Below are 25,233 nucleotides of genomic sequence, written 5' to 3' on the forward strand. Positions count from 1 at the left end.
AGTTAAAACCTGATGAGCGTCCATTTCCTCTTCCTGTCCAGGTACCCGAACGTCAACATCCACAACTTCTCCACCAGCTGGAGAGACGGGATGGCCTTCAACGCCCTCATCCACAAACACAGGTAGCTGCTGCTCAGGTCATGTTTCTGCCACTCAGACGGGAATGTTCCCCTCCAGCTGTTACCTCTCAGTGAAACTAAAGTACTGCTGTAGTTCAGCCTAGTGGCTCCGTCAAGAACCAATCAATGTCTCTCCAGTTGTGATCCCTTTCAGCGATCTGTTTCTGATGATGTCATCGGCTGCCATCATCGCGCTCCCTGCGCAGGAATGAATCCAAACGTCGTCTCAGTTATGCATCCTTAGCTGCTAAGATTAGCTGTGTACTCTTGCAGCGATGCAGTCGTCACTAGCACAAAGCTAACGCCGCTCCAAGACGGAACGCATAAGGAACGATGGCGTTTATGCGCCAGCACTGCGCGCACACACGTATGAAGCGTACACATTTGCAGTTGGTTTTCGTAAAGATATCGTGGAAGTGCATCTAATTGGACCGTTGCAAGTGCGCAGCGGTTGAATGTGGAGAGAACGTCACCAGTGACGTCAGACGAGCGTCTCCTCATCTCCTGACCCGCAGCTGCTGCTCTGTTTGAGCCGAACGCAACTGTCACCGCCTCGTCAAGCGTCTCCAAGATGTCCGTCCTCGTGAGCGGTTTGTTCTCTTGCCGCTGATTCCCAGTCTTCGAGCCTCAGCTGACTCCTCAGCAGACTCTCCTGACATTAAGTCGTGAAACGTTTCTTTATCTGTTGACGTGAAGCTCCCAGTGCCGGCAGTCACGCAGCCGATCGGCAGAAAATTCACTCATTTTCTCCCTGAGATGTGGGCGGAGGAGGGGCGGATGATGGAGGGGGATTTTCTTTTTCTGGGGGGGGGGTTAATGGCACATTGTTTGTCGGGTGGTGTGAGTGAGTCCATCAGTGCCTGTCTGGAGACTTATGAATGTTGCCAGGGGGTTCCCAGAGGGGGGTTCGGGGTCCCCCAGTGGTCCTTCAGGGTCTTCCAGGGAGTCCTCATCAAAATGACTAATAGTTTAATTTTCTTTTAATTAAATGAATTTAAACATTAGGAATCTGATGCAGCAGCGGCAAACAGATCCTCAGAAGTGTTGTGATGATTACAAATCTGGTCCTCTGGCCAGTCAGAGAACAGATGTTCTGATTTTTAGGGAGAATTTGAAAGAGATCAAATGATGAGGAAGATGAGGCGGTTAGCAAATGTGCTACCGATGAAAATGATTCATAGTTGATCTTGAACATAAAAGTATGTTCATATTTATATTCATCAGTTTTTTTTTCCCCCAACTCTTCCCCCGATCAGACCAGACCTGATCGACTTCGATAAGCTGAAGAAATCAAACGCTCACTACAATCTGCAGAATGCCTTCAACCTGGCGGAGCAACATCTGGGCCTCACCAAGCTGCTGGACCCCGAAGGTGAGAGAACACACACACACACACACACACACACACACACACACACACGAGCGCTCCTTGACGCCTGAGCCATCACTGAGTGTCTTGGTTTCTGGGTCATTGTTGTGTTCTACCCTCCAAACAGACATCAGCGTGGACCACCCCGACGAGAAGTCCATCATCACCTACGTGGTGACCTACTACCACTACTTCTCCAAGATGAAGGCGCTGAAGGTGGAAGGGAAGAGAATCGGAAAGGTGACTAACGAACAGCCTCAGATGTTCTGTAGCTCCACCTCATCAAACATGAAGGAACCTTTCTAAAACCAAACCGGTGCTTCTCCCAGGTTCTAGATAACGCCATCGAGACCGAGAAGATGATCGAGAAGTACGAGTCTCTGGCGTCTGACCTGCTGGAGTGGATCGAACAGACCATCATAATCCTCAATAACAGGAAGTTTGCCAACTCTCTGGTGGGAGTCCAGCAGCAGCTGCAGGCCTTCAACACCTACCGCACCGTGGAGAAGCCGCCAAAGTCAGTAGAACCTATCACCGTCGCACAGTAACGATAATGTGATCCTTTCCTGTGAGGTGGTGGAGGAACGTTCCTTTAGCTGGACGACCAAGATAGATCTGGAGCCAAAACACACACCACACTAAAATCATCAAGAGGTCAGACCCTCCACTTATGGAGGTCTTTCCTCTCGTTGGGGGGCTGACGGCAGGTAAACGAGCTCCTTTGAGCGGCCAAAGCTTCTCGGTTCTCTGAAGGCTTTCCGCCGCGTGCGCTGCAAGTCCACGTCACGTTCTTTTACAGAAATATGTCGCACTGAAGTGAGAGTTTTCTGAACTTCTTGTCATTTACGAGTCTTGTGGCAGCAGATTCAAATTTTCAGTTCCAATCATTTGTGTTTGGGGAAAAAATAAATAAAAAAACACCCCAGAATAAAGATTATGGCACAGCTCTCGTAGGGCAAATTCCATCAGTGACTCAGCGTTTGATTTGGCAGAGTTCAGCTGGTCTGCATTTGAGAGGCGCGTGGATGTAGAAGAGTGCTCGAGTTCCTGTTGCACAAGACCTTTGCTCAGGAAAAATAGGAAATGGTTTCCCCTCGTTTGTCGTTAAACTCGTTCTGATATCATTCACCTGCTGTCACTCAGGCAGCCCGGAATCTGTCAGCCACAGTGACCAGGACACGTCTTCACGGCTGCTCTTCTCCTCCCCTCTCACCCAACCGTCACCTTCAAAACTGACGGAGGGTCAACTTCGCTCCCACAGCTTTCATTCTGCAAATCTTGAAGCTTTTTTTTTTCTTTTTTTTTCCCTTTGAATCCCCGTGTGGCTGAATTTGAGAGCCTCTTCTAATGGAGCCTGGTCTTCATCTGCTGCGCGCCGCCACTCAAGCGGCCTCCTGCCGAAGTTGTCTGTCCTTCTTTATTCAGGCAGGGTTCAGCGAGAGTGAGGCTGCGTTTCACAGCGACGCCCTGATCACTTTTTTTTCCCCATTTTTTATTTTATGGTTGGTTTTGGATTTGGGACGTTACACATCATTGTGAGGTTTTTGCAATAATAACATATGATGAAATAACACCTAAATTTTTGGGGCCAAAAACATTAATGAATGTGGCGAACGAGCAGACGTGAGGGGGTAGCAGATAAACATGTTGAACGTCATAAATTCAGTTGATGTGTTGGCGTTGGTTCCTCTGTTCGCTCTCCTCTGCACCCTCCACCTCTCAGTCTGTTTATCGTTTCTGGGTTAAACCAGGTCCCTCCCCACGCTGACTCCAGGAGGATAACCCGGCGACCCCGATCCAGATGAATATTCCTGGAAAGACTTGGAGAGGGGAACATGTTTTTAGAATAATCAGAGGAGATTTTGACAGAAGGTTGATGGACTGAGGCAATAACGGGCGTGCGGCTCTATGGAGCAATCAGATCCGCTGGGGTTACATCGTTAATTTTGATACTTCTGACTTGTAGTATTACATATTACTTTTTTTTGTTTGTTTTTTTGCCCACCAGGTCGGCCTTAAAGCAATTAAAACTCAACAACAACAAAAAAATCCCCTGAAGTAAACTGACCTGACAAGTAAACCAAAAACCAGCAGAAATGCGTTCATTAAAGAAAACTAAGATTAGACCAAATAAAAGCGGGAAAAAAAATAACAGAGTAGAAGAGGAGACCGTGCAAGTGTCGTGGCCTTAATGGAGCTTGATGAGATGCATTTGGTGTTGTACCAAAATAAACCACTAGGGGGCTGCAAATAACCTGAGCAAAGAATGCAGGGAGCTTCAGGAACATGTCTGTAATGCTGCAGGCCGGGACAGTCCCAGTTACTCTCTTTGAGAAACCCATTAAAGAGAGCCAGAGCTGAAAACCAGATAATATTTTGTTAGAAAATAATAAATGGTGTGTTTGTGTGTGTGTGTGTGTGTGTGTGTGTGTGTGTGTGTGTGTGTGTGTGTGTGTGTAGGTTCACAGAAAAGGGAAACCTGGAGGTTCTTCTGTTCACCATCCAGAGCAAGATGAGAGCCAACAACCAGAAGGTTTACACTCCTCGAGAGGGCAAACTCATCTCTGACATCAACAAGGTAACCCCGCCTCCTGTGATGTCATCAATCCCTCAGAACTGTGGTTGATCTTCCTGTACAGTGAGGGAGAAAAGCCGGTTGTTTACTCTCACGATGAAACTCCTGTCCATGTAAGAAGACGTAGAGAGTAGGGAGGAGGTCAGGTGACCAGTCGGCCTTTCGCGGTCTGTTTGATAAAATGATTTAATGCGTTTTTGTTTCAGGCGTGGGAGCGTCTGGAGAAGGCGGAGCATGAGCGGGAGCTGGCTCTGAGGACGGAGCTGATTCGTCAGGAGAAGCTGGAGCAACTCGCCCGGCGTTTTGACCGCAAAGCCGCCATGAGGGAGACCTGGCTGAGTGAAAACCAGAGGCTCGTCTCCCAGGTAACGCATTTCTGATGTGCGCCGTGAAAGTGATCCCTGAATCTGCTACGGTATCATACAGGAAGTCTCTCTGGAAGTGATAGCAGCTGATTCAACTCACTTCTCAAATTTTGGCAACAATAGAAAATGAAAAAGGGCTGAAACTGCAGCCCAGAGGTAACTGACGCAGGCTTTCCGAGGTGCTGGACCGCTGTGACAGCATCTAATCCATTATAAATTAGCTGCTATTTGTGGACCTGTTTTATAAAATGAAAAATAACATTTTTCCTTCTCTCTCTTCTTCCAGGATAACTTTGGATTTGACCTCCAGGCTGTAGAAGCTGCAACCAAGAAACACGAAGCCATAGAAACGGACATCGCAGCCTACGAGGAGCGAGTTCAGGTGGGTTCATCACCTGTGAGACGGTTTCATCTCTGGACACGTCTGACGTTTGACCTGTGAGACTAAAACTCCATAAACCCTCTGTGTTTTGAGGCTAAACCTCTCAGCTCAGTGCAGTAATGAACATTATGATCACTACTAATTAATCTTATTTTTCTAATTATTGGATGAATTATTTGCTCTTTAAAAATCTTAAAAGTCAGTTTTCAGAAGCACAAGGTGACATCATCAGACCAATTCTGATTTCTTTTTTTCTTGATTCTCCACTTGGATAATTAATTAAAAAATGTTTTTAATTGATGGATCACTTAGTTGTTGTAATTCTAGTCCGATCAAATGCATTGATATTGTGTCAAACTTTAAAAAATTAAAAAAAAAAATCCCTCTCACTCCCCCCGTTTTCCTCCTCCCTCCGACTGATGCAGGCGGTGGTTGCCGTGGCGAAGGAGCTGGAGGCAGAGAGTTACCATGACATCAAACGCATCACAGCCAGGAAAGACAACGTGATCCGGCTGTGGGAGTATCTGCTGGAGCTGCTGAAGGCCCGGAGGCAGAGGCTGGAGATGAACCTGGGCCTGCAGAGAGTCTTCCAGGAGATGCTGTACATCATGGACTGGATGGACGAGATGAAGGTACGAGGAATGACTTGGGGGCAGAGCGCCGTCAGGGCGCTGGCGCTGTCGGTGTTTGTGTATGATTTGATCAAGAAGTTTCTGGTGTGTGTGTGTGATGTGAAAATGTTTTGTTTGTCTGACTGTTTCGTGTTTACGTGAAGTTCTTACACAGATCGTAATTTGAGAATAAAGGATCGTTTTAGTTGGAAATGTTTGATGGACTCACTCATGGCGAGTAAGTGACTGACAGCACCCGAAGCTGCTGAGCCCGCGTCGAACACTGATCTTTTAACCTCTGACACTGGTTCTTCCTCTGCAGATGCTGCTGCTCTCTCAGGATTATGGCAAACACCTGCTGGGTGTGGAGGACCTGTTGCAGAAACACGCACTGGTGGAGGCCGACATCGGCATCCAGGCCGACCGAGTCCGAAACGTCAATAGCAACGCGCAGAAGTTCGCTAACGACACAGAGGGTGAGACAGACAGACAGTTAGACAGACATTTCAGTTATCCGTCTCCCTCTCTGGTTTTTAGTCCAGAGGTAATCCTCTTCCTCCTCTTCTTCCTCAGGCTATAAACCATGTGATCCCCAGATCATCAGGGATCGGGTCGCTCACCTGGAATTCTGTTACCAGGAGCTCAGTCAGCTGGCAGCCGAGCGACGAGCTCGCCTCGAGGAGTCTCGCCGCCTCTGGAAGTTCTTTTGGGAAATGGCCGAAGAGGTTAGTAGTAGTAGTAGTAGTAGTAGTATTGCTGGCTGACTTCCACACTTTGCTGAAACTAGCGGTGGATGTTATTTGCCCATCATCACTTTGTTCTCAGAAACTCATCTGAATTAAAAACTGATCTCAGAGTTTCCACCGAGGTGATGTAACTGAATGCGTCTGCGGTTTGTAGGAGGGATGGATCAGGGAGAAAGAGCAAATCCTGTCTTCCGAGGATTACGGGAAGGATCTGACGGGCGCCCTGCGGCTGCTGAGTCAGCACAAGGCCTTTGAAGACGAGATGAGCGGGCGAGCCGCCCACCTGCAGCAGACCATCAAGCAGGGCGAGGAGCTGGTGGCCAACAACCACTTTGGAGCCGACAAAATTCAAGAACGCATCCAGGACATCAAGGTAGGGTGCACCTGCCAGTCCGTCTGGATCCTGACTCGGGAAGTCCGGTTGTTGGACTCTAAAAACGTGTAAACTTGAGGACTTCAAAACATTTACGCCCCTTTGGTAACGAAAGAATGTGGTTTGAAGGTGACTTTGCATGTGAAGCCTAAACGTGCTGACTCTCTGCTGCAGGATCAGTGGGCGGCTCTGGAGCGTCTCTCTGCTGTTCGGAAAGCTCGCCTGGAGGAGGCCTGCAACCAGCACCAGTTCCAGGTGAGAGACGATTCACAGCTGAGCAGCCGTGGTTCTTCTCTGGGTGTTACGTTCATTGTTGTGTGTGTGTGTGTGTGTGTGTGTGTGTGTGTTACAACAGGCTGATGCTGACGACATCGACACCTGGATGCTGGATGTGCTGCGGATCGTCTCCAGCGTCGACGTCGGCCATGACGAGTTCTCCACTCAAGCTCTGGTGAAGAAACACAAGGATGTGGCGGAGGAGATCGGCAGCTACCGGCCCGTCATCGAGGCGCTGCACGATCAATCCCGCACGCTGCCGGCTGAGAAGGCCAACTCTGAGGAGGTGAACCTACACACACACACACACACACACACACACACACACACACACACACACACACACACACAGAATCAGGCAGACAGGTTCTGAACTAAAGGTGTTTTGCAGGTTCAGAGCCGACTGGCGGGCATCGAGGAGCGTTACAAGGAGGTGGTGGAGCTGACGCGGCTCAGGAAGCAGGCGCTGCAGGACGCACTGGCGCTTTACAAGATGCTGAGTGAAGCCAGCGCCTGTGAGGTCTGGATCGACGAGAAGGAGCAGTGGCTCAACAGCATGGAGATCCCTGAGAAACTGGAGGACCTGGAGGTCGTCCAGCATCGGTGAGGCCGCAGCACACCAAAATATGTCATCATTTATTTCTGTTGTCGTTTCTGTTCGCCGTTTGTGGGGGATTTTTTTTTTGTTTCTTCATTTTTTACGGCAAGCAAGTGGCAAAATGAAAATTTGATGGTGACATTTGTCAATGAATTCAAGGCTTTGTCTTGTGTGTCCTCCAGGTTTGAGAGTTTGGAGCCAGAGATGAACAGCCAGGCCTCCAGGGTCGCTGTGGTGAACCAGGTTGCCAGGCAACTGATCCACAGCGGACATCCCAGTGAGAGGGAGATCAAAGCCCAGCAGGACAAACTCAACACAAGGTGATCTAGCTGGGATTAAACAATTGGGATTATCAAGCAATCTAACTGCTTTGAGCATTTGACTGTGGTTTTGAAGTAAATTTGGACTTGAAGGGGGAAGTTGAGATGGAAATGAACAGGTAGTTTGATGCAGATTAGGCAGTAAACTGGGCTTAAACAGAGAATTTAGCTTAATATATTTAATTTAGCTAAACAGACAGTTTAGGTTAAAAGAACAGATTATTTCAGCAAAACGTCAGGTGAGTTTTAAATCTCCTCAGTCACAGCCAGTTGTGATTATCAAGCAAATGAATTAAACTGATGTCTAAAATGTGATGGTCGGGATTGTTGAGCTCAAATTGATATTGTAACTAAAGAGAGTGGCGAATTAAGGTGACCAGGAGTTGACCCAGGTTGATGTGTGTGTGTGTTCAGGTGGAGTCAGTTCAGGGACCTGGTGGACCAGAAGAAGGACAGTCTGAGTTCAGCTCTGGGAGTCCAGAACTACCACCTGGAGTGTAATGAGACCAAGTCCTGGATCAAAGAGAAGACCAAGGTACCCTCATAAACCAGACCTCAGTCCACCGCAGTCACGGATTCGACTTCATTACGTTTTTATTTATGAACCGGAATCTAATCCGCCGTCCAACTTCCTCCCTGCTGTCGTCTCCCTCCAGGTGATCGAGTCGACCCAGGAGCTGGGCAACGACCTGGCCGGCGTCATGGCCCTGCAGAGGAAGCTGACAGGGATGGAGCGAGACCTGGCGGCCATTGAAGACAAACTGGGTGACCTGGGAAAAGAGGCGGAGCATTTGGCCACAGAACACCCGGAGCAGTCTGAAGCCATCAAGGGCCGTCTGGCTGAGATCACCGGTGTCTGGGAGGAGATGAAGGTGTGTCAATCACCCATAAGTTAGAGAGGCTATGATGTACCAACCCAGGATCGACCACACTAGAACACTGTTTTCCCTTCATCAGGGCACCATGAAGAACCGGGAGGAGTCCCTGGGTGAGGCCAGCAAGCTGCAGCAGTTCCTGCGTGAGCTGGATGACTTCCAGTCGTGGTTGTCACGGACCCAGACCGCCATCGCCTCCGAGGACATGCCCAACACGCTGGCTGAGGCCGAGAAGCTGTTGGCGCAACACGAGAGCATCAAGAATGAGATCCGCAACTATGAGGAGGACTACCAGAAGATGCGGGACATGGGAGAGATGGTGACGCAGGGCCAGACCGACGCGCAGTACATGTTCCTGCGGCAGCGGCTGCAGGCACTCGACACCGGCTGGAATGAGCTGCACAAGATGTGGGAGAACCGACAGAACCTGCTGTCCCAGTCACACTCTTACCAGCTGTTCCTGAGGGACACCAAGCAGGCTGAGGCCTTCCTCAACAACCAGGTGAAACCTTCACGTCGTCACACCTGAACCCCAGAGGGCAGGGAAAGGAGGCGCTGGGTTTTGGGTCTGTTTGGAATCTTAGAGCTCATTTATGCCTCTAAACGTACGCTGCAGTCATTCCATCCACACTTGTGCATGTTCTCTGAAAACTTTCAGGGACGGATGAACAATAGCACCAGACATATTAGGGGGCTACGCAGTTCAATTGAGAATTGGTGGAACATTTTCAGGACCGGTTCTGCAGTTTAGTAAGAGATGTTAAACATCTACATGAGGTGACCTCTGCCAGGCACAGGGACAAACGCCTCAGACTTCAGACAAAACAAGACGTTGGAGATCCTCAGATCTCTCATTCCTCTTTCCAGCAGACGACATCCCTACCGGTCCAGCTGGAGAGGGTCAGACGGTGCCATCCGTTGGTAGAAGGCTGTTATTACAGCTGTCTGAGTCTGATAAATCATTTGCTGCAGCTTTCCTCGTCCACCAGACTGTATTTGTCTTCTATCTTTCGCTGTCTACCTGCACCCAGCTATGAAGATATTAATGTGGTGACATTAATATCTTCATCCACCAGGTGAAGCAGGCAGCATCAACAGCCAGTTAAACACCTTCACGATAACAAACCTGAAATGATAAACTAATTAACAGAAGAAGAAAAATAGGCAACTGTTCAATCATGTGATCGCTGGTAGCTCCGGCTACAACGACCTGACATCTCCTGTGTTTGGTGAGCAGGAGTACGTCCTGGCCCACACCGAGATGCCCACCACGCTGGAGGGCGCAGAGGCCGCCATCAAGAAGCAGGAGGACTTCATGACCACCATGGATGCTAATGAGGAGAAGATCAGCGGTGTGGTCGACACTGGCCGCCGTCTGGTCGCAGACGGCAACATTAACACAGACCGCATCCAGGACAAGGTGGACTCCATCGACCAGAGGTGACTAAGATGCTCTTCATTGAGAAGCCTGGCTGAGGGGCTGAGTTCTGACCTCCAGACGGGAGATGTTGAAGCCGCAGATTTAGAGATGAGTGTTGTGTTAGCACATTAAAGGAAAAACTCATAAAGTATGTGTTGCCGTCCTGCAGGCACAAGAAGAACCGAGCTGCTGCCAGCGAGTTGCTGACGAGGCTCAAGGACAACCGAGACCTGCAGAAGTTCCTGCAGGACTGCCAGGAGGTAAACCACGGATTATTATTACACTGATCAGCAACAGATGTCATGTGACCAGTTTTACTTTTTCATAGTTGTGGGAACTGTTGGGAGGAAAAACTCCCCCTTTTTGTGTTTGAACTGCTGGAAATAAGCGCGTGAACATGGAACAAAGCACAAGCAAATGGACTGAGAACTCGCAGCCTAAACTATCCAACTGTTGTTGTATCATACAGAAAAGTAAAATCAGTGTACGAACCCTGCAACAGTGACACTGGTATGCTTATTCGCTCAAAAATGATGCTAGTTTACTAGCCCTACAGATATCATGTGAGTATTCTAGCCAACTTAGACTAATGTTGGTATGCAGATCAGAGATTTGTGGAATTCGAGCACTCCTCGGGGAAAAAATGCAACAAAAAAAAGTACCTGAAGGTTTGTAGTTCTTGCCTTAACCTCCAGGATGGGTAGTTTCTCTCAGAAAGTTCCCGGAAGCTGTCTCAATGAAACAAAAACAGCCGTCATCTGAAAGTGAGGAGTCCTCTGCTGGACAGGTGTCGTGTTGGTGGATGTTGGTTGAGGTAACATTGATGTTTACGTCCCCAGCTGTCTCTGTGGATCAACGAGAAGATGCTGACGGCTCAGGACATGACGTACGACGAGGCCAGGAACCTTCACAGCAAGTGGCTCAAACACCAGGCCTTCATGGCCGAACTGCAGTCCAACAAGGAGTGGCTGGACAAGATCGAGAAGGTGAGAGGGGAAGCTGAGGAGGGAAGAGGGAGCCCGAGCTTCTGCCACATGTTCCCTTCCATCTCTGGGACTCTCCACACCTGCTGCCTTTAATGAGCTGCTCTTATCAGATTTCAGCATTAAAACCAAGAACTGTCTTTCAGGAAGGGCAGACACTGATGGCAGAGAAACCCGAGACAGAGGCCATGGTTAACGAGAAGCTGGCGTCCCTGAAGTCCATGTGGAAGGACCTGGAGTCGACCACCCAGACGAAGGCTAAGTGTCTGTTTGACGCCAACAAAGCCGAGCTGTTCACACAGAGCTGCGCCGACCTCGACAAGTGGCTGGCAGGTCTGGATGGACAGCTGCAGTCCGACGACTACGGCAAAGACCTGACGTCCGTCAACATCCTGCTCAAGAAGCAGCAGGTGAGGTGCAGCCACTCACACTCAGGTGGGGTTGACCAGAAAACACACAGGCATCAGCAGTCGATATTAGTATCGCACTTTTAAATGTTACACCTTCTCCCCGAGTAGCCATCGCACTCCCGACATGTCGTACAGACTGGGAGGTACAGTGGAGCAGAGCTTGGTGTCTGCAGTTGTAATGTCAGAAGGTGAAAACACGCAAGTGGGACAACACGCTGGAACAACCGAGGTTGCTCGGATCGATCGACTGTGGGATCTAAACCGTTTAGTCCGTGGTTTCTATAAGAATACACAACATATGAGAGGACTTTTATTTATCTATTTTATTTAACCTCGTGCAACCGCCGCAATCTCACAGGGACGCGGAGTCTCATTCCCAGGACAGACCTGAGCAGAGACGCTGCAGTGGCAGCACATGAACGACGCGACGCGACTGATAGACATCTGCATGTAAACCCTGCGATGGGTGATCAGCCTCGGTATCTGCAGATCCTGCTTTCAGCGATCGGTCCCAGGAACCCTTAATAATAAACACCCTTGATAAATACATAGGTATCGTTTTTAACTTAAATGATATGTTTAGGAAAAAATAAGTCCGCTTACAGCTAAAACAAGTTGAAAAAGGAAAATCCCCTGATCTCATTTTTACACCAATCCAAGGTGCAATCTGGAGAGCGAGTGTGTTACAACTGCTGTTTGTTTGATGCGTGTGGACCTGCACGGAACGCCATGCGTGGTGGCTGAGATCATCAACTCCCTTGTGAGCGTCCTCACACGTCTCGTTGTCCTCTGATGTTAAAACGCAGGCTACAAGCTCAGGCCGGCGCTCCGCTGCTGCAGTGTTGGTATCGCTTCTTTTCTGTTGCTGAATATGTGGAGAGGCTGTTGACTCATTTCTCCACTTCAAGAAAAGTGTTGGTATCCACAAAAGGCACAGCTGGGGAGGCGTGCGCACACACACACACACACACTCACACACACACTCCACTCACACATCGGTTATGTAACGCTTCATTAAACGGTTGCGATCCAGCTCCAGAGAGAGTGGGAAGTCGTCTCGGCGATGACGTCTGTATTTTTAGTCTGTCAGCTTTCTTATCATCCGACTTCTCTTCAGATTTGCACTGTAATTTTTGTGTGTGTGTGTGTGTGTGTGTGTGTGTGTGTGTGTGTGTGTGTGTGTGTGTGTGTGTGTGTGTGTGTGTGTGTGCGATCATTAGCAGAGTAGTTGATCTGTTAGATAGTGAGGGCAGACAAACTAATCCTTGTCCTGGCGCGTCATCCTCTCATCTCTGATTGTAATCTGTGGTTGGTCGTTGCGTCTCTCTTCTCTGATCAATCCGGCTGCTTTCACTTTTCTATTTTGGATCAGACAACATTTAGCTCTTCTCCACCGCGGCGATCTGAGGACCAGATCAGATCTGATACTCCATATTGAACCACTTCTTCGTGTGCCTGATTTTGACCCAGGAGGACTGGATAGACCCAGATTTTCTGGTCTAGACCCGCTCACGTCTGGGCTCGGGGATTGAGACCAACAGGACCAGCATTTCTTCTTAAACCTAGGGACCACCCACAGCTATCTGGAGGACCAGAACAAATCCTCCGGACCGGTCTCAGATGGCAATTTAGGATCTCCGAGCCAGAGGCAATGCTTTTTATGTAACTTTCATATTTGTGGTGTAATGCTAAATCCTGTTCACCTGTCCTGTTGCAGATGCTGGAGAGCCAGGTGGAGGTGCGTCAGAAGGAGGTGGACGAGCTGCAGAGTCAGTCGCAGGCCCTCAGCCAGGAGGGGAAAGGCTCCGAGGAAGTGGACGGCCAGAGGATCAGCGTGGAGAGGAAGTTCACGGCCCTCCAGGCGCCTCTGAAGAGCAGACGAGACAATCTCATGGCCTCCCGCGAGATCCACCAGTTCAACAGGGACGTGGAGGACGAGATCGTGAGTAGAGCAGTGACCTTTGACCTCTGACCTGCTGGTGTGCAACGAAAAACTTGCCCTCCTGTTGACCTGAGTGTGAAAACACACCCAGCTCATCTTCATCCATAGAAAACAGATCTGACTGGTCACAGAATGGAGCCGTGAAAGGAGCTGGTGTAGGAGAGGGGACAATAAATGGTAACCGCAGTATTGCAGTGAAGTACAGTTCCTGCAGTTTGACACTCGGCCCGTGTGGCGGTTGCAGTAGCATTGAAAGTCCTGTAGTAGTAGAAGTATTTTTTGTTGTTGTTGTTTCAAATCAGAAGTGTTATTGTTACTGCATGATACATTTAACCTGATTAATTCCATCATTAGTAGTGGATGTACCTTTGCCCCGAGCTGTGTTTGTCTCCTTCAAAGACTCAAACCAGCCACAGCAGAAACTCCACTGGCTGTAGTAATACGTGTGTGTGTGTGTGTGTGTGTGTGTGTGTGTGTGTGTGTGTGTGTGTGTGTGTGTGTGTGTGTGTGTGTGTGTGTGTGTGTGTGTGTGTGTGTGTGTATAGCTGTGGGTTGAAGAGAGGATGCCTCTGGCCACGTCGACCGACCACGGACACAACCTCCAGACGGTCCAGCTTCTCATCAAGAAGAACCAGGTACGTCCGTGCCAGCACGCCGGCTAAAACGGATTCGTTTCAAAGAACTTCAACAAAAACCTGCTTCTTTAAACTTTGTGTTTCCATCGGCGTCACTTTCTCAACCATCTCTGACCTTTGACCCCCACAGACCCTGCAGAAGGAGATCCAGGGTCACCAGCCTCGCTATGACGACATATTCGAGCGTAGTAAACACGTGCTGAGAGAGGACAGGCCGACGGCCGAGCTGATTCGCCAGCGGCTCGCCGAGCTCCAGTCGCTATGGGAACAGATCAGGAAGGAGACAGAGAAGCGTCACGCTCGCCTCAGCGAGGCTCACGAGGCTCAGCAGTACTACTTTGACGCCGCTGAGGCCGAAGCCTGGATGAGCGAACAGGAGCTCTACATGATGTCTGAAGAGAAGGCCAAGGTAAGGTCAAAGGTCACAGGTCAGAGTTGTTTGTCAACACACAGAAGTTAGAAATATCACATGTACAGTTTCCTCCCTGAAATGTGCGAAGATGAGGGGAGGTTTGCTGGGGACTGTTTGCAGCCCCCGTGGTGCTGTTAGCAGTACTTCTTACAGCAGAGGAAGTACCTGGCAGTACTCGTTAGTAGAAGCATTTAAATGGCCCTGAATGTCACAAGGTGCTGCTTCCTCCGAGCAACTTCCTGTTTCTCTTTGACTGTGGGGTTGGTGATCACCTGTCACTTCCTCATGTGAGGGTTTCACAGTTGGGTTGTGAGACTCGCGTGTGCTGCTCAGGGCCTCTCAGGTCAGTACGCGTTCAGAACTCTGATCGATCAGATTAGTTTGATCGTCTCGGCGCCGCAATGTTTGATTGAGTTCTGATGGGAAAGTTTCCCGAAGCTGAACGGAAGCAGGAAATATACCTTTATGATGTCACAGCTTGAGCTGCTCCGTGTCCTTCTTCGTCTTACTCATTATTTTATCTCTATTCTCGTCTCTGCACCTCTTTTTTTCTGCCCGTTTTCTCCTCCGTCTGTCTATTTATATTTCTTTTTTTAAACATTCATTGCATAAACTGCGTTCATAGTTTCAATGAAAGGGGCTGCAGACGGCGAGCAGTGTGACAGCCGAGGGTTGATGAGCCCAGAGAGAGTGAACGAGTCTGCTTTTGGACTGAATGTCGTCCATCAGTTGAGAAAATGGTTCACAGATACTGGTTTGATACTGGTGTGATACTGGTGTGATTCTGGTTTGATAATGGTGAGATACTGGTTTGATAATGGTGAGATACTGGTTTGATAATGGTGAGATACTGGTGTGATACTGGTGTGATTCTGGTTTGATACTGGTGAGATACTGGTTTGATAATGGTGAGATACTGGTTTGATAATGGTGAGATACTGGTTTGATAATGGTGAGATACTGGTTTGATAATGGTGAGATACTGGTGTGATACTGGTGTGATACTGGTGTGATTCTGGTTTGATAATGGTGAGATACTGGTTTGATAATGGTGAGATACTGGTTTGATAATGGTGAGATACTGGTTTGATAATGGTTTGATACTGGTGTGATACTGGTGTGATTCTGGTGTGATACTGGTGTGATTCTGGTTTGATAATGGTGTGATACTGGTGTGATTCTGGTTTGATAATGGTGAGATACTGGTGTGATTCTGGTTTGATAATGGTGAGATACTGGTTTGATAATGGTTTGATACTGGTGTGATTCTGGTTTGATAATGGTGAGATACTGGTTTGATAATGGTGTGATACTGGTTTGATATAGCTGTCATACTGGTGTGATACTGGTTCAATACTGGTTTGATAATGGTGTGATACTGGTTTGATATAGCTGTCATACTGGTGTGATACTGGTTTGATATTGGTTTGATGCAGATTTGATATTGGTTTGATATAGCTGTCACACTGGTTTGATATTGGTGTGATACTGGTTTGATATTGGTTTGATATAGCTGTCATACTGGAGTTGTACTGGTTTGATATTGAGCATTCTTGGAAGATGGAAGATGAGGATTTTTCTCCCTCCGTCTCCCAGGATGAGCAGAGTTCAGTGGCCATGTTGAAGAAGCATCAGATCCTGGAGCAGGCGGTGGAGGACTACGCCGACACTGTCCACCAGCTGTCCAGCACCAGCCGGGGCCTGGTGGCCGCTGAGCATCCCGACAGGTGAGGTCAAAGGTTACGGGTTCAAGTTTATTCACAAAGCCACAAATGGAAACTTGGCCTTGAATTCTGTGCTTCTGGCTCCTCGCCCTGCAGCGAGCGTATTGGGATGCGTCAGTCACAGGTGGATAAGCTGTACGCCGGACTGAAGGACCTGTCGGAGGAGCGCCGGGGGAAGCTGGATGAGCGTTTCCGTCTCTTCCAGCTGAACAGGGAGGTCGACGACCTGGAGCAGTGGATCGCAGAGAGGGAGGTGGTTGCCGGATCCCACGAGCTGGGCCAGGACTACGAGCACGTCACTGTTAGTAGAACACGCAGGACTGTAGCGTGAAGCTGAGGGAGCGGACGTTTAGTCGTGAATAAGATGGTTCCATCCTTCGTCTCTCTAGATGCTGCAGGAGCGTTTCAGAGAATTCGCTCGTGACACCGGGAACATCGGCCAGGAGCGCGTGGACGGCGTCAACAGGCTGGCCGATGATCTGATTAACGCCGGCCATGGCGACGCTGCCACCATCGCTGAGTGGAAGGACGGCCTGAACGAAGCCTGGGCTGACCTGCTGGAGCTCATCGACACCCGGACACAGATCCTCGCCGCCTCCTACGAGCTCCATAAGTTCTACCACGACGCCAAGGAGATCCTCAACCGCATCCTGGATAAACACAAGAAGCTTCCGGAGGAGCTGGGCCGAGACCAGAACACCGTGGAGACCCTGCAGAGGATGCACACCACCTTCGAGCACGACATCCAGGCTCTGGGCACTCAGGTAGAGGAGACGCGTGCCTCAGCGGTTCCTGACATTTAGCTGTTCAATCACCTTTGCTAAAATTGTATCCAGTAGTTACAAATATCATTAACTTTTTCCTTAAAGCTTGGCGATGTTAACTCAATATTTCATGGGTTTTTTTCAGTACTTACAGATAATATATAGCAGGGAGAGTTTCCCTGAACAATGAGACTGTCAGCCGATCAGCTTCTCTCTGAAATCTGCTCTTTGACAGATTTTTGACCGACTCTTCTCCTCTGTAGGTGCGACAGCTGCAGGAAGATGCAGTTCGCCTTCAGTCGGCTTACGCGGGAGACAAAGCTGACGACATCCAGAAGCGAGAGGGAGAGGTGAGTCTCGGCGTCAGGCAAAGATGACCCTCCTCAGGACTGGCCTCAGTTTACTGGAGAAACCTGACGCTCGGCCGCTTTTCAAACTGGTCTTTCATTGATTAATTTTCCTTGACTAGAAAGACACCCACAGAAGTCGGCTGCTCTCACTGACGGACCCGGTGCTGATGTTGGTGAAAGCGTGCATGCTGCTCTGCTGCTGCATTAACTTTGCATTGTTTCTCTGTTCCTAAAGAAATCTGATCTCAAGGTCAGTTAGGGGTCAGATACAATCTGCTTTCTTGAGAGAAATTAGTTGAATGAGGCCACAAAATCCACGCTCATAGGTAGTAACTAAACTAAAAGACTGAAGACGAGGACGGCGTCTGAATACGACCAAAACGACACAGTAGTTTGTGTAGAGAATCCTACAGGGCATGGTCAAAATACAGGAACCATGATGAGGAGCTGAGGGTTCAGAGGGAACCCACCTGGTGACACTGATCCCTCGGGGGGGTTTACCTCTTACTCTTCTAGATTCTAAACCATGAGAGTATTTTGTGTTCTGGGTTTGGTCTGGATCTCTTTTAATTGGCCAGTGTGAGCTTCGCACCCTATCGGCCCGATCTCAACCTTCGCCATGGTGGCGTTTGTCTGCAGGATGAAGCAAATATGTGGCTGTTTTTTACCAAACTTGGCGGAGGAGCGTAGTACAGCACACGGAAGAACTCCTTTACATTTTTTTTGGGGGGGGGGGGGGGGGGGGTAGATGAGTCAAAGCGCCACCTGGTGGCTACAGGAAATTACACATCTTACGCTTCTATGTCCTCCATTCATTCCTAAAACAGAACAGGTCTAAAGTCGATGTCTTATCGTGTGATGTTTGATTCTGGCGGGTGATTTCCTCTCGTTTCCAGTCTTAATTCTCAGCTGCGCTCCTCTTGAGCTCCCTACTTAACACAGACAAATGAGATTGATATTACCTCCTGCAAGCGAACTTCCCAAGACGATTCCTTTAATGGACTCCAGTGCCGCTCTCAGACGTATGAATTTGCACTCATAAATATTGAAGCCGGAATAAAAAGTGCCGTCGGCCGCCTGAGATGTCTCTAAACAGTCTTTGACTTTGGTGCTACCGCGAGGTTTTCTCCCTCCCGTGGAACCCGAGTGGACTGTTGATGATGATGATGAGTGTTTTTGATGGCGTTGTGTTTTGACCATTCGCTGTATGTCCATTTCCTTTCATATCCTCCCTGTCCACCCAGAGGAGAAAGGGAGAGGTGAGACTCTGTTTACCGAAAGCATTGGCTTTGCATCAGCGCTCCTTTTGGCTGCAGTTATAGGCTTTCGACTAAAATGTTGATTAATCCTAGTGACATTTTAGTCTTACCTGTGCCATTAGTGGTGGTAGTCCAGTGGTAGTCGCTGGTGATTTGCAAGTTTTTATCTCTTAGCCAGCCGTGTGGGTGGGTCTGTCTTTTTGCATACGCAATCGACAAACTACAAAAAAATCTCCTGAACTTTGTTATTCCCCTGTAATTGACAACTTATCTGCATGCAGCTGTCGTCTCCACCCGCCTGGCCCTCTGAAGAGGTTAAAACAAACGCCTCTAGTAGACTGGATATAGCTGCGTCTGATCAGTCAAAGAAATCATGTTAAAATCTTTTAACGGATCTAATTAACTTCTTTTTTTTTTTCTTTTTTTTTTGCTGCTCAAACAGTTAGCATTGGCTAAATGTAGTTGCTTGTTAGCTGGCTTAATATTGCTGCTTGCAGTTCCCGTTAGCTCTGCGAAGAACATCTCAGATGCTGAAAATGTCCCTGTCGTCACAAAAGGGAGGAGGTGAAATTATTTTGTGCAAATCACTAAAAACTTGCCAGTGTTGTTGTGGAGATAATTCTCTAAAATGTGATAATCATCATCATCAAGATGTGCCGAATGAGTTGAAGCCTCCTCCGGCTCCATTGTGAGAAAGCTCGGCATGAAGCTTTGCTTTGTGAAACTATGACTTGTGTTGCTTATTGTGGCTGGAAAAAAAAAGAAAACAAAGGTTGTTTTTTTTTCTTGCGCAGCGATGAAAAGTAGTTGTGCTTAAAGGTCCTCCCAACCGCCTTTTTTCAGCTGAAAACCGGTACGGTTCTACGTGTGTGTGTCTAGCAGTGTTGATGATTGATTCAGGTCTGAAGTCTTTCGTGCAAAGTGTTTGAGTTCTTCATATTTTTGTGAAATTGTGACTGCCCTCTACTGGTTGACACCAGCTACTGTGAGTGATCTAAAATGTTGCTGCAAGAGACACAAACTCAAACGTACATAAGGGAACTAATCAGTTCATCACTAAAGCCTCTGATAGAGTCGGAGCCTAGTTTGTAGCGAGCTAATCGTAGCGTCAACTAACCACCTGCCTGGTCAGCGGCGCTCTTGGCTAGTAGCTCATTAACCCTGCTGTTGCCGAGTCCGAATGCTGGATATCGAGCTGCCGAACCCACAGTCACAACATCAAGCAGCTGCAGCTCCGTTTCCCTTTCACACAGTTTGACCGCAGTGATTTGGTGCACAGGCAGCAAGTTCTTCTTTCTACTTTCAACCAGAAGGTCAGAACCTTCTAGCAGCAGCTGGTGCGAACACGTGACGAGTACATGAAGGTGAAAAGAACTTTAAAATTGTCATCTACGAGGAAAAAATACGATTATAACATGAAACTTAGAGGATGAACTCCCCTGCTGCATTCACTGGCATTAGATAAAGTAGGAAGTTATATTTATTCAGTGGCTACAAATTTGTCCAGTAACCCAAAGGGTTCAGTCTAGATTGGTTGTACTGGGACTGAGAGTCCTGTAGTATTACCACTTCAGAGGGGTTACAAACACGTTTATACTGTTAATTATATTTCTTGGCGGAGAAGAGAGGTCAAAAATCCTGATCTGCCTAGAAAGTTTCCCTGCCGCCTCCTCAGTCTTGGAGGTTTTTGTTGCTTCTGTTCAGAGGACGTTTGGATCAAGTCAAACATAAATCCTGGATCATTCCAGGTCTCGAATGAGCTTGAGAAGATCTGTTAGTTTCAGGACACACGCCAGTGATGAATAACTGCTCACGTTAGCAATTATCGAATAAATATTCAGAGCAGAACTCCACTCCGAGAGGAAGTAATCAGTCAGGACCCCTGCAGCTTGTTTAGATGCCCTGTGGTGGAGTCTGCCTGAACTTCCTCACACCTCATTCTACTCCTGTCACCACACAGTTCTCCTCATCGTCCAGCTTCCAATCTACTGAGACGTTTAGTGTCTCTGGACGCACTCTTACACCTTCCTGGGTCTCTTTATTTATTGGATTGTTGTGTGTGAGTGAGATTTTGCTGAAGCCTCTGTGTGTTGTCTCTCTCAGGTCCTGGAAGCCTGGAAGAACCTCCTGGAGGCGGTGGAGGGCCGGCGGGTGAAGCTGGTCGACACCGGGGACAAGTTCCGTTTCTTCAGCATGGTGCGTGACCTGATGCTGTGGATGGAGGATGTCATCCGTCTGATCGAGGCCCAGGAGAAGCCACGGTACGGACGCCGAGTCCAGCAGCTTTCACAGACTTTTCACCGTAGCTCGGCTACTGATTATCGCCTCATCGTGGTTGGTCAATGTTGTGTCCTGACGTGTGTTTATCCAGCTGTTTAAACCCAGCAGAGTCTTGACTGAAGTTATGAAGCTCACTTTTTTTCTTGCCCAGATTAGTTTCTCCTCAGCCTCTCTTTTTTGGGTGGAGGGCATAATACAGCATGAACTAATGAACCTACAGCACCCCCTGCTGGACGAAGTGAAACACTGTTAAACTACAGCCTAAAGAGCATCACATGAACCACACGTGACACCGTCAGCCGTTAATTCCAGAAGTTCTCTAGTGATTAAGAATGAATTTGTGCTCATAGTGACGGATTTATCACTGTTGCTGCAACATTGTTTTCTTTTGTGCTGCAACAACAACAAAGTCTTTACAACAATATTCCTATCATAAAAATACCTCTTCCTGTTAGAAAACTCTTGGTCGTTTTAGCGTCCCGTGTAACTTGTCTGAAGTGCTTTCGTGTGTTTTTTTTTCTTGCCTCGTCTTCAGCGACGTGTCGTCGGTGGAGCTGCTGATGAACAACCACCAGGGCATCAAGGCGGAGATCGACGCGCGCAACGACAGCTTCACCGCCTGCATCGAGCTGGGCAAAGCCCTGCTGGCCAGGAAGCACTACGCTTCAGAGGAGGTGGAGTCACTTCCCCCACGTTCAAACACAACAACCCCCTCAAGAACCCCCGCACGTCCAGTGTAGCTCATTGAAGACCGTTCACGGCTTGATTTCCAGTTGCTCTCATGAAATATTTAAATTGTTACTTAATTGTTGACCCCATTAAACATTTCGAGCCCTACACATGACACGTTAGCGCCCGGGTTTAAAAACACCGTCATTATCCTTTAATGTGCACAACCGTTCATCCTCTTTATGCTTGTGAAATCAGTTCAGTCTGATTTCACAAGCACCTGATTTCAGCTCATCCATTAGTTTTAGTTTGACCTCCAGGAGGTGTTCAGTTTTATTGTGATTCAAGGATGGTTTTGTTGATTGAACTCTTTTCTTCTGTTGCTTTCCTGCCTCAGATTAAAGAAAAGTTGTTACAGTTGACGGACAAGAGGAAAGACATGATCGACAAGTGGGAGGACAGATGGGAGTGGCTGAGACTGGGTAAGACATCCAGTCACCTGTCAGCTGAGCTGTCTGAGAGTCCGCTGCAGGAATCTTGATGAGTGTGTGTGTGTGTGTGTCCCCATCTAGTCTTGGAAGTGCACCAGTTCTCCCGGGACGCAGGTGTGGCCGAGGCCTGGCTGCTGGGTCAGGAGCCCTACCTGTCCAGCCGGGAGATGGGACAGAGCGTGGATGAGGTGGAGAAGCTCATCAAACGCCACGAGGCCTTTGAGAAGTCGGCCGCCACCTGGGAGGAACGCTTTGCTGCACTGGAGAGGTTGACCACGGTGAGACACAGGAACACACACACACACACACACACACACACACACTCTGAAGATACATCCTAACAAGATAAAGTCCTAAGGGGCTTTGACAGCGATGGTCCGTTCAACTTGTCTGAACAAATTTGAATTTGCTGCTCCTGATTCATTTTCTGTTCCGGCTGGCTTCATCTCACAGAGCACAAAATCAAGCAGACCTTGAAAAATGAATGAAAAAACTCAAAAAAACAACAACAACAAAAAGTTGCTGAAGGGTGTGTTTGAAGGAGCAGGGCTGGAGATGTGCTCACTAACCTCCTTCTAATTGGTCAGAAATTTAGCCCTGAACATGTGGACTCTCAGAAGACCGAGTCGGTCCTCTGAGAACGCTCCGAACGTCCCATGAGCCTTCTTGTTTGTGAGGTCTGGGTCAGTTTTGCTCTCTCCGCCGGCGAGGGCGGCCATTTTGGAGAGGTTGTTGGAGGAAATGGCGGGTTGTGAAGGGGCCTCTGTTTTATGTATCCAGATGGAGTTATTGGAAGTGAGAAGAAGGCAAGAGGAGGAAGAGAGGAGGAAACAACCACAACCCGCTGAGGCTCAGTCTGCTGACGCTGCAGCCCAGCACAGGTGAGTCCGGGTGCAGGTCTGGGACTCAGTGATGGACTTACAAACACAGGGCGTAGTCTTCGGGCCCTTAAAACAAAACATATGAGGAACTGATGGATGAGTCAGTAAGGCGAGTGTGTGTTTCTGTGCCGTGTGTGTTTGCAGGGAGGGTGAGCCGGTGTCTCAGAACGGGCTGCCGTCCGACCAGGAGTCTCCCAGGGTTAGTTACCGCTCGCCTGCCTACCAGAAATACAGCAGCACCCTGCAGAGCCGCAGGGCCGCCGCTGCACCCTGACACACACACACACACACACACACACACACACACACACACACTAATGATGTTCACATTCAAGATACTCACATGTAACCAGATTCTCTTCTAAGCACATGAAACATTGCGAGAATCCCATTTAACCTTTGACCTCGGTCCTAAATGTCATTGAATCGGTTGTTCGCTCGGCGGGTTGGATTCATCGCTTCCTTACTGATTAGTGGTTATTTATTTTTTAATTACTTCAACTACATTTTATAATTCAGAGACATTTTACCTCAGACAAACTGATGGGATTTGCTAACGAACTTCACCGCCACACGTCTGCGTACACGTGGTTGTTGTTGTTTTTTTAACCCGGGTTTGGTTGACCCTGGAGTGCATGATGATGGAATCTGTTCCAAAATGGTTTCATCCCAGTATGAAGGAGCCTCTAGCGCCACTGGTGTGAGAGGTAGAGGACCAGTAGTGCCGTACCTACGTAGTCACCGGACTGATGTACAGACTGATTGATTGTTAGCCGCTCTTCAGCCGAGGGCGTTGGTAGGCTTCCGTCCTCGGGGGGCAGCTACCATCGGTACGTCTTAAAAAGGGGAACCCGTTTCCCGCATTTTCTCTGGAGGTAAAATGGCATCGATATTCCATCCTTCATCGAAGTCCACCTCTTCAACACATGTTCTTCTATATTCGAACACACATTCCTGTTTGTGTGGACGTTTGGGCGATGGACCACAGTAGGAATCTTAATCATGATACAAAAAGGTGCTTGGTATCGTTTCAGCGAGACCAGAGCTAAAATGAATCCCTCATGTTCACGATTTAGATCTAAAATGTTCAGGTATTGAGATTGATGATGTCATTATGAGCTGTGTATGTGACCCCTCCCCCCCCAACACACACATGCACACACCAAACATCCTTCCCTCCCCTCATTTTTCTTTTCCTCCCCCCCTTCTTCCCCCTTCTGTCTCTCTCAGCTCGACACTCCTGTCATCCTCTCCCCTCAACTGTTAATCTTCCTGCTAGTTTATGTCATCATTTATAAACTCACCCAGTGGAACACTTGAGAGCAAACCCGCAGGCGTTTGTAACCTAGAACGTAGAACGTGTCATCGTCGGCGTATCAAGACATACGCTGAGAACGCGTATAAAGTACAAGTTCATCTGTGATAACAAAACAGGAAAGGAAGAAAAGCTGTGTATTCCTGTACCGTCTAAAACCCAAAGGTCACTCGAACTGTCTTAAAATAAATGATTGAAGCTGCTGAAAGTGGAGCCGGTCGCTTTTTGCCGATTAAAAGTAAGTTGATGATTTATTTTACCCGAATCCTCAAGGGTCTGCAGACGTCCTGAACCCGTCGGTAGCATCGTCAGGGCCATCTTTAGGGGTGACCTCATCAAACCGACTCTTCGCCGTAATCCGAAGCGTTTTGTCAACAGTCAGAAACGTTTAACTTAAAATTAGCTCCCATATTGATTTGCTAAACTCTCATGAATATTTAGTTTTTTATTCCCTCTTTTCCCTACTAGAAGAAATACATTCAGGTTTTCACCCCATTTTTTAGACAAAAAAAAAGAAAACGTACAGAGTTCAAATAAACAAAATAAACATTCTTGAGGTTTTCTCTTTTTTTTTTTCTTCCTACAAAAAAAAAAAGTTGTACCTTTTGTCTCTCATTCCAGAAAATAAAGTTTAGACTTTTTATTTTTTGTAAACAACAATGCTGGAATAAGGCTTCACAAACTGACCGCCCATCTTCAAAATCATTCCACAACTTTGTTTGTGTGCTTCATTTTTATTCCATCCCAGTTTCCTCATGACATTTATTTAGTTGTAATCTTGTGTCACTCTGAAACGTCATCATTGTATTTCTCGGTTGTTGTCATGTTTTTTTTTTGTTTGTTTTGTTTTGGGGTTTTTTTTGTTCACATTTCTTCGTTCTTTTTCATGGTTTCTGTTGCATGTTCATCCGACTCCTCTCCTGACTAACATACATTCCCAATAAACCCTGTCAGAACCAATCAGAGCACTCGTCCCACTGACTGTGTCTGTTCGCGTGCGTGCTTGTGTGTGTGTGTGTGTGTGTCTCGTGTCCACACGTTTACTGTGTACACTGTGTTGTGTTCATTGTTTTTGTCGCATGCTGTCAC

At 48.1% G+C, this 25,233-nt stretch overlaps 1 protein-coding gene across 4 annotated transcripts in view; it reads left to right on the forward strand.

Annotated features, from left to right (window-relative positions):
• Nucleotides 1–25,233, forward strand: part of LOC147247168 (spectrin beta chain, non-erythrocytic 1) — a 92,454-nt gene that overhangs the window by 61,814 nt on the left and 5,407 nt on the right. For 2 of the 4 annotated variants that reach the window (XM_086181125.1, XM_086181123.1), the window contains 36 exons: nucleotides 42–122; nucleotides 1,376–1,491; nucleotides 1,616–1,728; nucleotides 1,818–2,005; nucleotides 3,949–4,066; nucleotides 4,270–4,428; nucleotides 4,715–4,810; nucleotides 5,236–5,442; nucleotides 5,744–5,897; nucleotides 5,995–6,146; nucleotides 6,322–6,540; nucleotides 6,715–6,795; nucleotides 6,896–7,102; nucleotides 7,208–7,419; nucleotides 7,597–7,734; nucleotides 8,149–8,269; nucleotides 8,391–8,606; nucleotides 8,692–9,111; nucleotides 9,847–10,049; nucleotides 10,199–10,289; nucleotides 10,869–11,015; nucleotides 11,159–11,422; nucleotides 13,140–13,364; nucleotides 13,910–13,999; nucleotides 14,130–14,408; nucleotides 16,008–16,138; nucleotides 16,232–16,436; nucleotides 16,525–16,899; nucleotides 17,163–17,249; nucleotides 18,494–18,508; nucleotides 20,612–20,769; nucleotides 21,324–21,462; nucleotides 21,855–21,939; nucleotides 22,030–22,226; nucleotides 22,729–22,829; nucleotides 22,974–23,028. In XM_086181125.1, coding sequence (XP_086037251.1) covers nucleotides 42–122; nucleotides 1,376–1,491; nucleotides 1,616–1,728; nucleotides 1,818–2,005; nucleotides 3,949–4,066; nucleotides 4,270–4,428; nucleotides 4,715–4,810; nucleotides 5,236–5,442; nucleotides 5,744–5,897; nucleotides 5,995–6,146; nucleotides 6,322–6,540; nucleotides 6,715–6,795; nucleotides 6,896–7,102; nucleotides 7,208–7,419; nucleotides 7,597–7,734; nucleotides 8,149–8,269; nucleotides 8,391–8,606; nucleotides 8,692–9,111; nucleotides 9,847–10,049; nucleotides 10,199–10,289; nucleotides 10,869–11,015; nucleotides 11,159–11,422; nucleotides 13,140–13,364; nucleotides 13,910–13,999; nucleotides 14,130–14,408; nucleotides 16,008–16,138; nucleotides 16,232–16,436; nucleotides 16,525–16,899; nucleotides 17,163–17,249; nucleotides 18,494–18,508; nucleotides 20,612–20,769; nucleotides 21,324–21,462; nucleotides 21,855–21,939; nucleotides 22,030–22,226; nucleotides 22,729–22,829; nucleotides 22,974–23,028 — 5,845 coding nt within the window. The remainder of the gene's footprint in view (nucleotides 1–41; nucleotides 123–1,375; nucleotides 1,492–1,615; nucleotides 1,729–1,817; nucleotides 2,006–3,948; nucleotides 4,067–4,269; nucleotides 4,429–4,714; nucleotides 4,811–5,235; nucleotides 5,443–5,743; nucleotides 5,898–5,994; nucleotides 6,147–6,321; nucleotides 6,541–6,714; nucleotides 6,796–6,895; nucleotides 7,103–7,207; nucleotides 7,420–7,596; nucleotides 7,735–8,148; nucleotides 8,270–8,390; nucleotides 8,607–8,691; nucleotides 9,112–9,846; nucleotides 10,050–10,198; nucleotides 10,290–10,868; nucleotides 11,016–11,158; nucleotides 11,423–13,139; nucleotides 13,365–13,909; nucleotides 14,000–14,129; nucleotides 14,409–16,007; nucleotides 16,139–16,231; nucleotides 16,437–16,524; nucleotides 16,900–17,162; nucleotides 17,250–18,493; nucleotides 18,509–20,611; nucleotides 20,770–21,323; nucleotides 21,463–21,854; nucleotides 21,940–22,029; nucleotides 22,227–22,728; nucleotides 22,830–22,973; nucleotides 23,029–25,233) is intronic. The other 2 variants (XM_086181126.1, XM_086181124.1) reach the window with 1 other exon arrangement.

The sequence above is a fragment of the Aulostomus chinensis genome, chromosome 16 (assembly GCF_037954235.1).
Source record: "Aulostomus chinensis isolate RoL2024-O1b breed Wild chromosome 16, RoL_Achi_v1.0, whole genome shotgun sequence".
Taxonomy (NCBI): domain Eukaryota; kingdom Metazoa; phylum Chordata; class Actinopteri; order Syngnathiformes; family Aulostomidae; genus Aulostomus; species Aulostomus chinensis.